Genomic DNA, 16809 nt, shown 5'->3' with positions numbered 1-16809 from the left:
TTCTTCTCTAATAATAGTGTCTTTGTTTAAGCACTATGATTATAAGCATGTTTGTAGTTGGGTTTCAGTTAAAAAAATTTAAAAAACTACTTTTAAAAGTGAGTCATTTTTTTAACTACCTTTAAAAGTAGTTAAAAAATAGTACTTTTAAAGTAGAAAAAAAATTTAAAACGGAGTTAACTTTACTTTTGGGGAAACACGCACAGCATTCAGAGGTTACTCCTGGCTCTGTTCTCAGATATCACTCCTAGCAGGCTTGTACAGACCACATGGGAAGCAGGGGATGGAACCTGGGTTGGCCTCGTGCAACACAAATGACCTACCTTCATGCTATGGCTCTGGCCCAATTTGAAGCTAAATTTATGAATAATAATTCTGAGCCTTAAATTTTGTCTAATAGTTAAAAGTTATTTATAAAAAAAACCCTTTCACAATTTACTTCAGAAAATCAAGTACCTCAGTGTCAATTTAACTACAAGATGAAAGATCTATACAAAAATAACTACAAAACACTGCTTCAAGAGATAGGAGGACACCATGCATAAAGTCAAATCAAAATGTTGATTAAATATATTGTATTAGACCTGAAACCATAAGTTCCATAGAGAAAAACATGGGCAGAACTGTCTATGACATTGAAACTAAAGGAATCTTTTTTTTTTTTCTTGGTTTTTTTGGGGCCACACCCGGTGGTGCTCAGGGGTTACTCCTGGCTGTTTGCTCAAAAATAGCTCCTGGCAGGCACAGGGGACCATATGGGACACTGGGATTCGAACCAACCACCTTTGGTCCTGGATTGGCTGCTTGCCAGGCAAACGCTGCTGTGCTATCTCTCGGGCCCGAAACTAAAGGAATCTTTAAGGATGCCTTAAAGGTATCACTGAATAAGCAAGTGCAAACAAAGATAAACACATCATAGCTTCTGTATTTCAAAGGAAGCTGTGACTAGGATATAAGTAATACCCACAAAATGGGAGAAATATTCACCCAATAGCCATCTAACAAGGATTTAATAGATATATATGGCACTTGTAGAGGTTAGGAAGAAAAAATCATCCAACACCATTCAAAAATAGGAAGAGATGAAGAGAAACTTTCTCAAAGAAGACAGATGGTCCAAATGCACTTGAAAAATAATCCACATTAACAATCATCAGGGAAATGAAAAACCAAACAATGAGACAACAATCTCACATCATAAAGACTGGCACAAATCACACACACATGCACACAGAACCAGGAGCAACCAGTGCTGGCATGGATGCAAGTGAGAAAGGGACTCTCATCTTATTCACTACTGTGGGAAAGTCAACTGATCCAGCCTTTGTGAAAAACAGTATCGATATTCCTCAAAAAACTTGAAATTGAGCATTCATATGATCCAGCAATAGAAATATACAGTAGGAGCCTAAAAACTCAATGCAGAAAAACCCTCTGGACACCTAGGTTCGTTACAGCACTATTCAATAACCATAATCTGGAAACAACTCAAGTGCCCAAGTGCCCAAGAACAGATGAGTGAATAAAGAAGTTATGGTATATCTACACAATGGAATACTACATAGATGTTAGGAATAATAAAGTCATAAAAATTGCTTATACATGTGTTTGATTAGCTTGTTTGGACCCTTATCAATGACGGCTTCTTCTTTACACATATTTATCCCACCTAGGAAGGAAGAGCCTCTGGATAGGCTCTCTACCCCAACCTGTTCTCCAAACATGGGGGTGGTCTTATCCTCCCCAATAAAGATCTGCTCAGGCAGATCTTGACTTCTTGTAGTAGAAAGATCCCTGGACCCATTTCATCTCTCCAAATCTTTGTTTGGTTTATTTTCTGCAGTGGCCTTGTTTCCAGACATGCTTCCCCAATTCCCTCGAGATTAGAACATGTGAGGAATTATCTAAATACATGAATGAGTGGAGAGTATTACACTGAGAGAAATGAGTCAAAAGGGAGGAGAGACAGAATGGTAGCACTATTTTGTACTATATATAAAGATATGTATCTTTATATATATATGTATATATAGAATAATATTAATATCCAAAGTCAGTAGAGACCAGGGTCAGGAAGATAAGTCCATGGTAGAAAGCTTGCTAGAAATAGTGTAGTAGTGCAGTTAGAACAAAGAAGGGACCACTATGACAATAATTGTTAGAAATGATAACTCTGAACAAGAACTAGATGCTGAAAGAGATAAAGTGATAGGCATGATACCCCTTCAGCAACAAAAATGCAAACCACAATGTCTAAAAGAATAAAATTGGGGTGGGGGGGAGAGAAGACAACAAAATGTCCTGCCTCAAGGGAAAGGGTTGGGGGGGGAAAACTAGTGACACTGGTAGAGGACTATGTGCACTGATGAAAAGCACAATACTTGCGTGACTGAAATTTGATCATGAACAACTATGTAACTGTAAAAAAAAGAGGTGAACAACATTGTAAACCATGGTGTTTAAATAACTTAAAAAATTTAAAAACACAAAAACTTTTAGAAGGAAATCAAAAGAAAAAAATCAAACATGTCTGAAATTCATATGGAGCAATGAGCCTTCATAAATAGCTAAAGCAATCCATGGGAAAAAGAATATTGAAGTCCTCCCTTTCCCCAACTTCAAAGTATACAGTATACTATAAAGAGGCAGTAATTAAAATAGAAGGCTACTGAAATAAAGACACTCTCAGGTCGATGGAATACAACTAGAGACAAACCCTCAATATATGTTACTCTTTTTAAAAAAGGAGCAGAAAATATGCAGTGGAGCAAAGCATGTGAAAAAAAATGCTCTGTATTTCATCAGGGAAATGCTAATCAAAATAATGAAATATCACCGCAAACCCAGAGAGGTACTTAACAAAAATAACCACCACCAGTGTTGGTGAGGATGTTGGTAAAAAGGAACTCATCTCATTCAGTGCTAGTGGGAATGCTGACTGGACAGTCAGTCTATTATTTTTAAGGACAATATAGACAGTTTCTCAAAAGCTGACAATTGAGGCTTCATATGAACTCAACAATCCACTCCTGATAATATACCTCAAGAGCCCCCAAAGCACAATGCAAAAGACATCTGCACCTCCTATGTTCATCAAAGCACTATATACAATGACCATAATAAGGGAACAACCCAAATGCACACAGATAACTGGATTAAGAATATAGATATGGCACATATACAAAATGAAATACTATTTCGTTCTATGAAAAAATAAATCATTCAATTTGCTGCCACATGAATGGATCTGGAAAGCATCTATCCTGTTGAGTGAAATCAGCTAGTGGGGAGGATCAGATTCAGCATGATCTCTCATGTGGAATACAGAGAATCTTCCTAGGAGAATAGCAAATGCCCAATCACAACTGGAATGAAGAGTAGAACTGGTCTTCAGTAGAAAGCTTGACATTGTGGCAGGGGTTGGGAGATAAATTAAGGAAGTGACATTGAGGGAGGGGAAAGGGCTTGCTACAGAGGCGGGGTTGGAGGGAAACTGGGGACACTGGTGGAAGGTGGTAGACACTGGTGAAGACTGGTCTTGGAAGAACATACACTGAACATATGTTGAGAGAACTGAAATTAATCATAAATATTTTTGTAGCTTTGTAATTCACAGTGATTCAATTTAAAACTAAGAAAAATAAACATCATGAGAAGACCACAGAGAAAAGTTAAATTGATCCAAAAAATGAGTCATATTCAGTGTCACAATATTTCTATACTTTGCTATACTGTAAACTAAATGCTAAACTTGTGGTTTAGATTTAAGCTTTATATTTAAATAACATTATATAACTTCTCAAAAACTATCAATACAGAAAAGTTCTTATGGTCATCATACCAGCAATTATGGTATAATAATAATTTACAATAAAACCTGTAAACAAACAACTCTTGTGATGCTTGAAAAATGACTAATAAGATAAAAATGAAATAAAATTACTATTATATAATTAAAACCATATGCTTCTCTTACTATACTATAGTTATAATAAGGTGAAAGCATTTTAAGGGAGAAGTAAAAATCTAATGAAACAAAAAGCTTAAGTTGAATATATTCAAAGGTTAACACTGAGGCAGCTAAAAACTAACAATTTGATATCAATGTTGTTTTACTTGAGGGTTGTGCTTTATTAAGAAATAGACACTTCATTTCACCATCTGTTAATTGAAGAGATACAACAGACTTTAGAAAAACATCACAGATTTGGAATAGGGTTATATGTTACATGAGAGATGTTGGTTGTCAATAAAAAAATCATGAAAACCAAGGATCATATTACTATTTAAAACTTTCATCACGGTTTTATGTATAAAGTGACTAGTATTAGCATAGGGGTAGGAAATTTGCCTTACATGTGGCCAACCCAGGATAGAACAAGGTTCAATCCCCAGTATCCCATATGATCCCCTTAGTCTGAGCAATTTCTGAGAACAGTGTCAGGAGTAACCCCTGAGTGCTGCTGGGTGTGGCCCAACCCCCCAAAAGATTTTAAATATATTACTTTAAAAATACTAAGATTTAAAAATATTTTCTAGGACTTTATTATATTTGTAGGTAAAAAGAATGCATGTTAGAGCACTTGCAAATATTAAAGATCTTTAAAGTAAATGTTGATTGACTATTAAAATCAATGTTGATTTTTCAATCTAAGTCTAATAAAATAAGAAAATAAGTCAATTTAAACTGTAAATTACCAATATGCTAAATGCTAAAAAAAAAAAATCTGTAACTACTGCTAGCAATAAATCCAATCAGACATCCCTATATGCCAAATGCATGTAACACTACTATATGGTAAGTATAAGTTCTCCCTTAAAATAGGGATGCAAATAATATTGCCTGGTTTACTCCTGTGCAAATTCTTATATGCTTAATGAGATTTAATAGCTTAAGAAATTATGGACCACATTTTCTATTTATTTCAATGTTTAACTTGTTCAAAAAGCATTAGTTAGTGTATGCTCTTAAAGCAATTCTTAATAGTGTTTCATGCTTTTGTGTGTTCTATGCTCAGTGGAGCTCAGGGGTTACTCCTGGCTCTATATTCAGGGATTACTCTTGGTGGGGTTTGGAAAACTAAATGGGATGCTAGGAATTGAACCTGGGTTGGCACCATGCAAAGCAAGCACCCTACCTGCTATACTTTTGTTCCTGCCCCTCATTGCAGTTTTTAAACTTTTTAAGTTTTAGGGTCACATCCAGTGATGTTCAGGGCTTACTCTTGGCTGTGTACTCAGGAATTACTCCTCACAGTGCTTGGGAGATCATATATGATGCTGGGGATTGAACTGGGTAGGCCGTGTGCAAGGCCTGTTGTGTTGATCCCTAAAACAGTTTTTATAAGAAGTATCTGGTATGCTTATTTCAGCAAATAGTTTAAATAAAATAGTAAGCTCAACAACTTAATTCTTACAACAATAGTACCTATCAGCTAGGTACTATTATTAATTTAATTGGAAATAGATTTTTTTTTTTGGTTTTTGGGTCACACCTACCAGCGCTCAGGGGTTACTCTTGGCTCTATGCTCAGAAATCGCTCCTGGCAGGCTCGGGGGACCATATGGGATGCCGGGATTTGAACCACTGACCTTCTGCATGCAAGGCAAATGCCCTACCTCCATGCTATCTCTCTGGAAATAGATTAATTTTATGTTGTTTTGAACTACAACTGATGGTACTCAGTGCTTGGGGGGTCAGTGCTCACTCTCAGGGGTGCTCCTAGACTGTATGCAGTGCTGAAGATTAAACATAAAGATTTTGGAATTGAAAACTTGCTATACTAAAGAATCTAATCTCTGACATCTCTTAGAAGAAAGTAACTCCAATACGATTAGTCTCTTAAACACATATACACAAAAATAAATTTAATCTATCACTTGAATGGCTACAGTATATGAAATAGAGGTGGGGTGGTTATTTTCTTAAACTTAAATATACATATTTAACATGTATATAAACATAGATACTTCCTAATGCAAACAGTCTTGTTTAATTTGTTGCTTCAAAAATTGACAAGAACACTACCAAACTGAAAAGTAGTTAGGAACAGGAGCCAGAACAAGGCACAGTGGGTAAAGCATTTGCCTTGCAGGTGGCCAAGTTCAGTCCCAGTGTCCCATATTGCCCTGGGGCACTGCCAGGAAAGATCCTTGAGTGCAGAGCTAGGAGTAACCCAAGCACTACCAATATGGCCCAAAACCAAATAAAAGAGAAAAAGTAGTTGGGATTACGGTAGAATTTACTTTAAAAATAACTTCATAAACAATTCCTAATTTTTTTTTTTTTTTTGGTTTTTGAGGCCACACCTGTTTGAAGCTCAGGGGTTACTCCTGGCTAAGCACTCATAAATTTCCCCTGGCTTGGGGGGACCATATGGGACGACGAGGGGATCGAAACCACGGTCCTTCCTTGGCTAGCACTTGCAAGGCAGACACCTTACCTCTAGCGCCACCTCACCGGCCCCAACAATTCCTATATCCATTTTTTTTCTAGAATAAGAAACCATCTTTGTTTTGGGCGGACATTCCAAATATATACTTAGTTTATGCTGAATTTTTTTTCAGGGGGTGGGGTGGGGGCATATCTAGTAGGGCTCAGAGGGTACCCTATGCAGTACTAGGAACCTGGGCCAGCTACACAAAGGCAAGGACTTGACTTGCTATACCAATCTCCAGTCCATCCATGTGCTTTTTTTTTTTTTGGCCACACTCAGTGAGGTCAGGGGTTACTCCTGGCTATGCGCACAGAAATCGCTCTTGGCTTGGGGTCCCATATGGGACGCCGGGGGTGGGGGGGGATTGACACCTTATGCCCTGCGCCACCGCTCCAGCCTTTATCCACTTGCTTTTTAATGATCTAATTCAGTCTTAGAGTCAACCTTTATGTTTGCCATAAACCTACACCTTTTAATCTGTTTGATACAGATAAGGAACCATGTTGCTTTTTATATGTATCAGAACTCATACACAATAAAGCATTCCAAATTGCAAAAAAGTATTTAGTTTTTTGCACCTGTTTAAAATTTTTGTCCCACTTACTTATATTTATCTTGAAGATTGCTTTACAATTTAAAAAGAATCCTAGGACAGAATACAAGATAATATTAATTCAAAATAATGAAGGAAAATAAACCCCAAAAGTAAAATATGAAGAAAATTTTTGTTTTTGGTTTTGGTTTTGGGGCCACACCTGGGGGTGCTCAGGGGTTACTCCTGCCTCTGCTCAGAAATCATCCTGGAAGGGAACGGGGACCATAGGGGACCATATGGGATGCTGGAATTTGAACTACCATTGGTCCTGGGTCGGCTGCTTGCAAGGCAAACGCCCTACCACTGTGCTATCTCTCTGGCCCCAAAAGCTTTTATTTTTTATTTTTTTAAGCACAATAAAGGCACCAAGTCTTTATTTTATTTTAAAAAGTTTTGGGCCACACCCAGTGGTGCTCAGGGGTTATTCCTGGCTCTGTGCTCAGAAATTGCTTCTGGCAGGGTAAGGGATCATATGGGATGCCGGAACCGAACCCGGGTCGGTTCTGGATCGGCAGCGTGCAAACACACAGCCTCTGTGCTGTTACTCTGGCCCCAAGGCAGCAAGTCTTTAAATGTCAAGTTTTACTGAAGAGATTACCTATTCACAGTTTCATTATCTTTAGAAATGTAGTATTTCAGAATAACTATTATAAGGGTAATCTATTTTTATAAATTATCTTTGTGCTTTATTATAGAAATATAACATTAGTATCTTTAAAAACTTTTGTTTTGGGGGACACATCCAACAACGGTCAGGGGTTTACTTAGCTCTATGCTTGGGGACACTCCTGGCAGTACTAGGGGATCATGAGCTGACATGAGTCAAATTTGAAATTACTACATGCAAATCATGCACTTAGCCTTTTGAAATCTCTCTCTGGTCCCAAATGTGGCATTTGAACTGAATAAAATAAATAATTTGAAGAGTGTCAGATTGTAAGTTATTATAGTGCTTGAACTATAGAAAATAAATTCACTTTTTTAATATAATAATTTCTAATATATGTGAACCTTAAAACAGCTAAAAATGTATAAAGGTATTGAGAATCAAAACCAACATCTGATTTACAATGAAATTTATTAACTAGTAATATTAACTTTATTATTGTTTATTTGAAGCAAATAAACCTTTTTTCCTGGGAGATAATAGTCAACCCTGAGGAATTCTATGGTATCCACACTGTAAATAAGTAATTATAGTCGTCAAAAAGTGTGCTTCCCAAGTCAAACACACACCCAGACACATGAATGCACAAGTATACATGCAGACACACATGTCTAGGACTGCCTCAGTTACCAGGATAGAAATTTATTTATTTCAGTCACTTCAATCTAGTAAAACATGTACTTCTGACCTTAAGTTTTCAAGTGGTAAGTAAGTGACCAATAACTAAAAAATATCATTTAAGATGGTGTTCTTCAAGCTTTTTACCAGGCACCCATGGTTAAAAAAAATGTTTTTTTACAATCCAAGTCAGCACACAGACATGATCCAAATCAAAGTTTCTTGAAATATTTACCCTTACTATACTTGACACTCTGTTTTGTCATTTAACTGTAGCTTAAAAATTGTTACAAAATCGACTAAATTGATCTTTCTCTCAATAATGAATACCACCTGCAACTTAAAAAACTCTGTTTATATTATTTACTCCATATTCAAAAATGTTCATCTCCTAAGATAAGAATGCAGGCAAATATCAACAATGGGCCAGAAATGTACAAGTACTTTGAAGAATTGTGGGAGAAATAACAAAAGCTAGCACATAAATAGAAAATGACAATATATTGTAGCATTAAATTATATGTGTACAACAATGATAGAAAGGCTTTTAACTAAACAGTAAATACATATTTTCCACTGAATATGCTGGAAGCAAGTTTACTTTATAAAAATAATTTTATAGAAATGTTTATATTTCATACTAAATCATAAAAATAAAGTGCTGATAAAAACATAACCAATTTCTTTTGTTATTCATTAAAAATAAAATTAGTAATGAATATTTTCACAGGAGCACGTTCTCAATAGGACTAATACTGAAAAAATACATGCATCTACATTTTTGACACATGCAACCATTAAAGACATGGTACATATTAAAAATACTATTACTCTTGATTTTAACATTTTTATTTTTGGCATTTAAAAATTATACTTAAGAACTTTCAAAAAGATTGGACACATTTTATATTTTTTTAAATATATAATTTTAAAAGACATTTTCTAAATAAAACACATCTTATTAAATAGAAAGTTAAAGTAATATTTACTTAGGGTGAGTTTCTCTGCTTATATTGTCAGTTACAAATGAAAAACTTTTCAAATAACCATAAACTTGAATACACAATTAGTTTTCTTTGTCTTTCTTTAGAAATGTTTAAGAAACAGTTAACATTTACTTAAATTCTCTGAATTAGCTGAGCTAAAAAAGCCTTTTAGGCTATTAAACCTACTATCTCTACAGTATGCAAATAAAAACAGATTAAGCAACTTTATCACAAAATTTATGACTTATTCATATAATTTCATGTATGCATTTAATTATATTTATATTAAATGACTTCTGAAATTCATTATGCTATAATATATTTTAAATATTTTTTATCATGACAAAACCATACATTTTTTAATATTAGCAGATTAAATAAATATAAGCTCAGTCTATACCTGAAAGGAAATAAATCACAGTTGGAATTATACTGGATGCATGGATGTTACAGTAAAATTTAACCATCACTTGGAGGACAATATAAACAATAAAGCAAAAAAATTAAACTAAAACGTTCTTAGACAAAATGAAACATTTACCTGAAATTCTGGTACAGTAGGTGACTTTGTGATAGTTTTCCTCTTCTTTGTGATTGCTTTTTTAGATATGGATTTTTTTCCTTTCAAGATTAAAAGAGAAAAGCTTCATAATGCTGTTTATATAAGCACCACTTCATTAACAAAAAGCAAATTACACAGAACCTTGAAAGTTAAATTGTAACTAACAGATGACTTCTAGTCAGTCAAATAAAAATGATCAATCAAAATAAGTCACAATAGAAATAAACATTAAGTCACAACTATAACAGACATGCTAATGAATTGTTTTAGTTTATATAAGAACCAAAATGACTACACATCCAATGTATTTAGCAGATTAGTTGCACTAAGATTTTTCACAAAAAAATTATATCATAACAGCTTGGTTAATATCTGATTCACAACTGAAAGAAATGAAATTACTAAGAAAGCACCCTTACCTTTAACAGCAGACAGGAATTTGAATAGAAGCTATACTGTGAAGACTATAATCTTTAGCCAGTCTAATGTGAAAAATCCTCTTAGCAGCTTAAGAAACAGGTTTTTCCATCCCTTTAGCTCTGCACTCACCTAATGGGCTGGCTGCCTTTGGCAGTATTCAACATCCAATTTTAAAACAAGGTAAACATTTCCCTTTAAAGTGAACCTAGTCATTTTTATAATCAGAAATAACTGGGAAAAATAAACTTTCTCAAAGAAATACAGTTCAAAACAGTCTGAACTATATCTACTCAGTAATTTTTACATAAAAATATAGTCATCATAAAAACTTTTTTTTTTTTTTTTTTTTTTTTGGTTTTTGGGCCACACCCGGTAACACTCAGGGGTTACTCCTGGCTATGCGCTCAGAAGTTGCTCCTGGCTTGGGGGACCATATGGGACGCCGGGGGATCGAACTGCGGTCCGTCCAAGGCCAGCGCAGGCAAGGCAGGCACCTTACCTCTTGCGCCACCGCCATAAAAACTTTTTATTAAGATATAAAGTAAATGATCTCCCACATTAATATATGGTGGTTATTCAACAAACAAAATATATAGGTACTGTACAATTTATGGTACACAAAAATTTTAATAGAAATCCTATTCTCCAAGAGCTTAACCAGAAATACTTTAAAGCTAATTTTAAAAACTTTAAAGGTGGGCGGGAGAGATAGCATGGAGGTAAGGCATTTGCCTTGCATGCAGATGGACAGTGGTTCGAATCCCGGCATCCATATGGTCCCCTGAGCCTGCCAGGAGCGATTTCTGAGCGGAGAGCCAGGAGTAATTCCTAAGAGTTACTCCTGAGAGTGCCAAGTGACCCAAAAACCAAAAACCAAAACAAAAAACTTAAAGGTAATCATGCTTTATCTTTAATGCTCTTTCCTAAACATTCCTCTACACAGATAATGATCTTGCATGGAAAAAGTCTATTATATTGCAGCATTTCATTCAATTTGTAGGTACAACTCCAATTTATAACAGAATTATTTTTTAAGTATCAGAAACGTTAAATAGATAATTTCCAACATACAGCTTGGTAAAATGCATGAATATTTGTTTGAACTACTAAAATTTTGAGTTGCTTAAGTTCACCTGTCTTATTTTTACTGTGTTCAAGTATCAACCTAGTATCATGGAACATTTACCTTTAAAATAAAATAACATATTTCTTTCTTGGGTTTTGGGTCACACCCAGCAGTGCTCAGGGGTTACTCCTGGCTCTACGCTCAGAAATCGTCCCCCACCCCCGCAGGCTCGGGGGGGACCATATGGGATGCCATCCTTCCACATGCATGGCAAACGCCCTACTGCTGTGCTATCTCTCCGGCCCCAGAATAACGTTTCTTATTTGTATCTTCTTGTAGTAGAAAACAGAACTTACAGAAAACAAACTTCTACAAAAATAGGTCAGCGGATGAACTGCATAAACAATATTCAAAGAAAGTTATCAAATTCTAGGGATCTCTGTAGCTGATATAAGGATCAGTTACATACTAAGAATTCAAGAATCTGAATAGCAGGATATCTAGCAAGGGTGGTCTAATAATAGCAATTTGCCCCCATTCACACTGCTCTAATTGGCCTTTAAAAGATATAATTATGAACATAATAGAGGTTACCATTGTTATTCTTAACAAATTTTGTGTTGTTATACTAATTCAGGTTCTTAATTAAATCCTAGTTAACTCTAGCAAACACTCTGTATGAATAGGTTAAGAAGCTAGATAGTTATGGATTTATCTTTCCTCACATGATTATGAAACTAATTGTTATTAAGGAGGTAGTAGTGAGTAGTAGTTCTAAGTCTGAGTTTTGGAACTAAATTCTGGGGTTTGAATACTAGTTCTGACTAGTACAAGTAGTATGGACTATAAGCCTCAAGCAAATGATTTTATTTTCCTGTGAAAAAAATTTCATCTGTGAGACGGTAATATAATTACATATTTGGTGAGAACACAACCAACATGAAAATTTTTCAAAAAAATTAAGTGAACTGTTGAAACATGTAGAGCTCATAGTCCACTACTAAGCATCTGGGAAGTAAATACTATTTCTTAGTTAAGTTGATATTTCTAAGTACAATATCTCTTGATTTTCAAATTCTAATAACTTTAATTACTAACAATTACTCTTTATTGATAAAACTAACATCTTTAGCTCTTTTTAAGATGTCCTCTCTCTGTGCTACACTCTACTTTGTACATGTATCAATTGTGACACTTAAACGTAGTGCAATTATGTTTCTCTTTCTTAGTAGATTGAGTTATTAACTATAGAAATACATCATGCATTTTGTACTGATATCAACTTAGCTCGCTCACAATAAATTATGAGAAATAATCCTTAAATACTCTGTGCCCAAGGATGAGTCATGCAAGGCCAGGAATTTACACCCCTGTACTATCTCTCTGGCTCACAATACTCATCCTTCTGACCAGACACTTTACCACTTTAAAAAAATGGAGGCAGATAATTGTTCATATTCTAAAAGACCACCTTTTTTTCATAAGAAAAACACTGACTGGGACCAGATAGTTCAAAGGGCACAGTGCTTGCACTACTCGTGGCTGACCAGGGTTCAATCTCCAGCATCATACATTATATCCTGAGCACCACCAGGAATGATCCCTGAGCACAAAGCCAGGAATAAGCCTTGAGCATTCACAGGTAAGCCCCCAGAGCCAAAAAATCAAAAACACCAATAATTTTAAATAAGTTACACATTTATCAAAAATAGGTTCACAACATAACTTAGGGGCCCGGAGAGATAGCACAGTGGCATTTGCCTTGCAAGCAGCCGATCCAGGACCAAAGGTGGTTGGTTCAAATCCCGGTGTCCCATATGGTCCCCCATGCCTGCCAGGAGCTATTTCTGAGCAGACAGCCAGGAGTAACCCCTGAGCACCACCGGGTATGGCCCAAAAATCAAAAAAAAAAACAAAAAAACAAAAAAACAAACAAAAAAAAAAACAACATAACTTAGGGCTTGTAATAATAACACTTCACATTCAATGAGTCTACACTAGTTTTAGGACTTACAGAGATGTCACTTGACATAAAGAAATTCTGTATTGTACTCAGAAATTATCCCAGTCAATTCCCAAAACTACTCTCCAATATCCCATTTCAGTGCGAGATAACTGAAGATAAAATATATTAGTATTTAACTTATTCAAGTGTCACACTCTAAATAAGGGGTTCTGACTCTAAAGTCCAAGCTCTTTTTATTACATAATCATGGTTTTGTTTTGGGAACACACTAGATATTGCTCAGGGATAATTCCTGGGAGGACTGGGGGACCATATGTGGTACCACGAAAGAATCCTGATAGACTGCATAAAAAGCAAGCATCCACCCACTGCACAATTTCCCCAGCCCCTCCTTATAAAATTCTAATCTAAATTTTTTTATTTGTTTATTTTTTGGGTCATACCTGGTGGCTCCTGGCTCTGCGCTCAGAAATCACTTCTGGCTCAGGGGACTATATGGGATGCCAGGGATCGAACCTAGGTCCATCTTGGGCCAGCCATGTGCAAAGCAAACACCCTACTGCTGGACCACTGCTCCAACCCCAAAATTCTAATCTGATTTTAAGCATAATTATCATTTACTAATTTTTACAACAGCCAAGTGCCATGTTAAGAATTACATATTTTGGGGACCAGAGCAGAAGGTCGGCACACATGCAGGTGACCCAGGATCAATCCCCAGCAACGCATCTAGTCGCCATGGTATGGCCTTTCCATGTTAAAAATCTCTCAACAATAAGAGCCCATAAATTGTATACTGCAGGGGCACCTTCCACCCTGAACATCACTCCTGTCTATGCACTTAGAAATCACTCTTGACTCAGGGGACCATATGGATCCTGGGGATCAAATTCAGGTCCTGGGTCAGCCGCTTGCAAGGCAAAGGTCCTACCACACTCTGGCCCCAGTTTTACAATTTTTAAGCATTAAAAAAATATTGTATAGAATTAAGGCTTTCTTTTTGCTTTTTACATTTTGAATTAATTTTTACTTAAGCTTGTTCTTTGCTTTTAAAAGTACTACTGAATAAATACTGCATTTTTTCCTGGTCCTCAAACTTTTTAAACAGGGGGCCAGTTCACTGTCCCTCAGACCATTGGAGGGTCTGACTATAGTAAAAATAAAACTTATGAACAAATTCTTATGCACACTGCATATATCTTTTTGCAATGAAGAAACAAAACAGATACAAATACAATATGTGGCCCGCGGGCCATAGTTTGAGGACCACTGTTCTATAGTATCAGATAGTTTGCCTTCAGATATTTATTTTCAGAGTCTGTTCAAAATAAGTGTATTTATTTCCAAATTATTTTATGTTAATGTACATTAGTTGTATATTGTTCATTTCCCCCTCTTCTTTTTTTTTTTCCATTTGGACCATGCTTGCTGAGTGTCAATGGGTGTGACCCAAAAACCAAAACAAACAAAAACCTGTAAAACTGCCCCTGAAAAAAAATGCACTGAACTAATCAAACTGTTTCCAGCTAAATTCTTCTAATAGTCATCATCTTTAAACACAAATTCTAAAACGAATATGGCAAAATGTATTGTGAACACTACCTATATAGTGTGACTATATAAGGAACATTTCCCAAACCTGTGGTAATGGAACTCACTTCTAAAAAAAAAGAGTAAAACCACTTTCTTTTTAAAGGTTTTTTTTTTTCTTTGTTTGGTTGGTTGGTTTTGAGGCCATACCCAATGGCGCTCAGGGGTTACTCCTGGCTCTGCACTAAGAAATCACTTCTGTCAGACTAGGGGGCCATATGGGATGCTGTGTGTGTGTGTGGGGGGGGGGGGGGGAATTGAACATGGAACTGTCTTGGTTTGGCTGCCTGCAAGGCAAACTCTGAACCACTGTGCTGTATCACTCTGGCCCCCTAAAAGGTGGTATTTTAAAAGAAAACATTTAACTCTTTTAGAGGTACAAACTGAAACTAACTGAAAAGCCCACTGTTGCCTCTTTCATATTAAATGAGTCCAGGAGAAAAATCACAAAAATGTAAAGCAAATGTGTTGCTGTTGTAATATTTTATATACCACTGTTATAAAAGTAAAAAATTTAGTAAAAAATGTAATGAAAACAGAGTACTAGATTAATAAAAGTGGCTCCCTCCCAACCAAGTATTTTTGCCATCCTAGACAGACTGACATTCAACTATCTGTTCTGAAAATATACAGATAAATGCATATTTTTTTCTATTTCACTCTTATAAACTTCTCTCCTAAAACAACCTCGGAGGGTATATACAGTACTTGCTAAATTGCTTTTAAGTTTTCCTTCCTTCCTTCCTTCCTTCCTTCCTTCCTTCCTTCCTTCCTTCCTTCCTTCCTTCCTTCCTTCCTTCCTTCCTCCCTCCCTCCCTCCCTCCCTCCCCTCCTTTCCTATCTCCCTCTTTTCTTTTTCTTTCTTCTCTCTCATTTCTTTCTTGTTCAGTCAAAACTGTTTCTAAAAGACAACCATATACACCATTATTAAATGTCATACATAATGATATGAGTTGGGGAGATTTTCCTGTCCTTAAAAGGAGCTCTTTTAATGCTTCTTATGTATGAAGTTTTTCCTCACTTGCTTGTTAAGAGTTGGGCATGAACTGCTACATTTTTCTCTTTATAAACATTCTGACTTCAACTGAATGGAGCAATACTTGGCTTATAAAGCAAATTCCTTTTAATCCAATCATTAGCATTCAGTATTTTTGTAACTGGTTGTCTATGTAGGAATTGTATTAATATAATTTCATTTTATAATCCACCATGAATCATAATTGCCTTAAATGAACAGGTTATAAATAAAAGGTCCTAGGTGAGAGCATAGTAATAAAATAACAGTACACACATCAGAAGTGGAATGCTTGTCAAAATGTCATTTAATATTTTAATGGCTAAGTATGAAAAAAATCTTGCCAAACCAAATTAAATTTATATAATCTAAAATTATAAACTGTTAAAGTATCTTTTCTGAAACTTTATTGTAGCTTTTTATTATCTTGATCTTGTGAACAACTTTGCATAAACTACTTTGGATAAATTAAGCCTTATTCTTGACAGTAAATTTTACTTTAACTGCTTCTTTAGGCTGACCAATTGATACTATTTCTTTATCAATGATAAAATTAAAATGTTGGAGCTGGAGCAATAATACAATAGGCAAGGTGCCTGCCTTATACTTGGTTGACTGGTTTTAATCCCTTACAAAACCCCATGGTCCCAAGTACTGTCAGGAATGATCCCAGAGTTCAGAACCACGATTAAGTCCGAACACAAATCAAAAAACACTGAAGTGTAGCAACTATAGCAGCTAAGTAAAATTCATTTCCTTGTTTGCCATCATCAAATTACTATCGATTTTAATTCTCTTATGTTATTAAGGGGCCAAATACAAACTAAAATCCACAAATACTGATAAAGTACAATACATTTTTAGGAACAATTCAATTTATTCCCAAT

The 16809-nt window shown here is 35.6% G+C and overlaps 1 protein-coding gene across 1 annotated transcript in view; it reads right to left on the bottom strand.

The window, feature by feature from the left end:
• KIAA2026 (KIAA2026 ortholog) overlaps window positions 1-16809 on the bottom strand; it is an 84686-nt gene that overhangs the window by 38850 nt on the left and 29027 nt on the right. The window contains exon 4 of the mRNA XM_049772914.1: window positions 9845-9924. Coding sequence (XP_049628871.1) covers window positions 9845-9924 — 80 coding nt within the window. The remainder of the gene's footprint in view (window positions 1-9844; window positions 9925-16809) is intronic.

This window comes from Suncus etruscus, chromosome 1 (assembly GCF_024139225.1).
Source record: "Suncus etruscus isolate mSunEtr1 chromosome 1, mSunEtr1.pri.cur, whole genome shotgun sequence".
Lineage (NCBI taxonomy): Eukaryota > Metazoa > Chordata > Mammalia > Eulipotyphla > Soricidae > Suncus > Suncus etruscus.
This window is presented reverse-complemented; position numbering and strand designations above follow the sequence as displayed.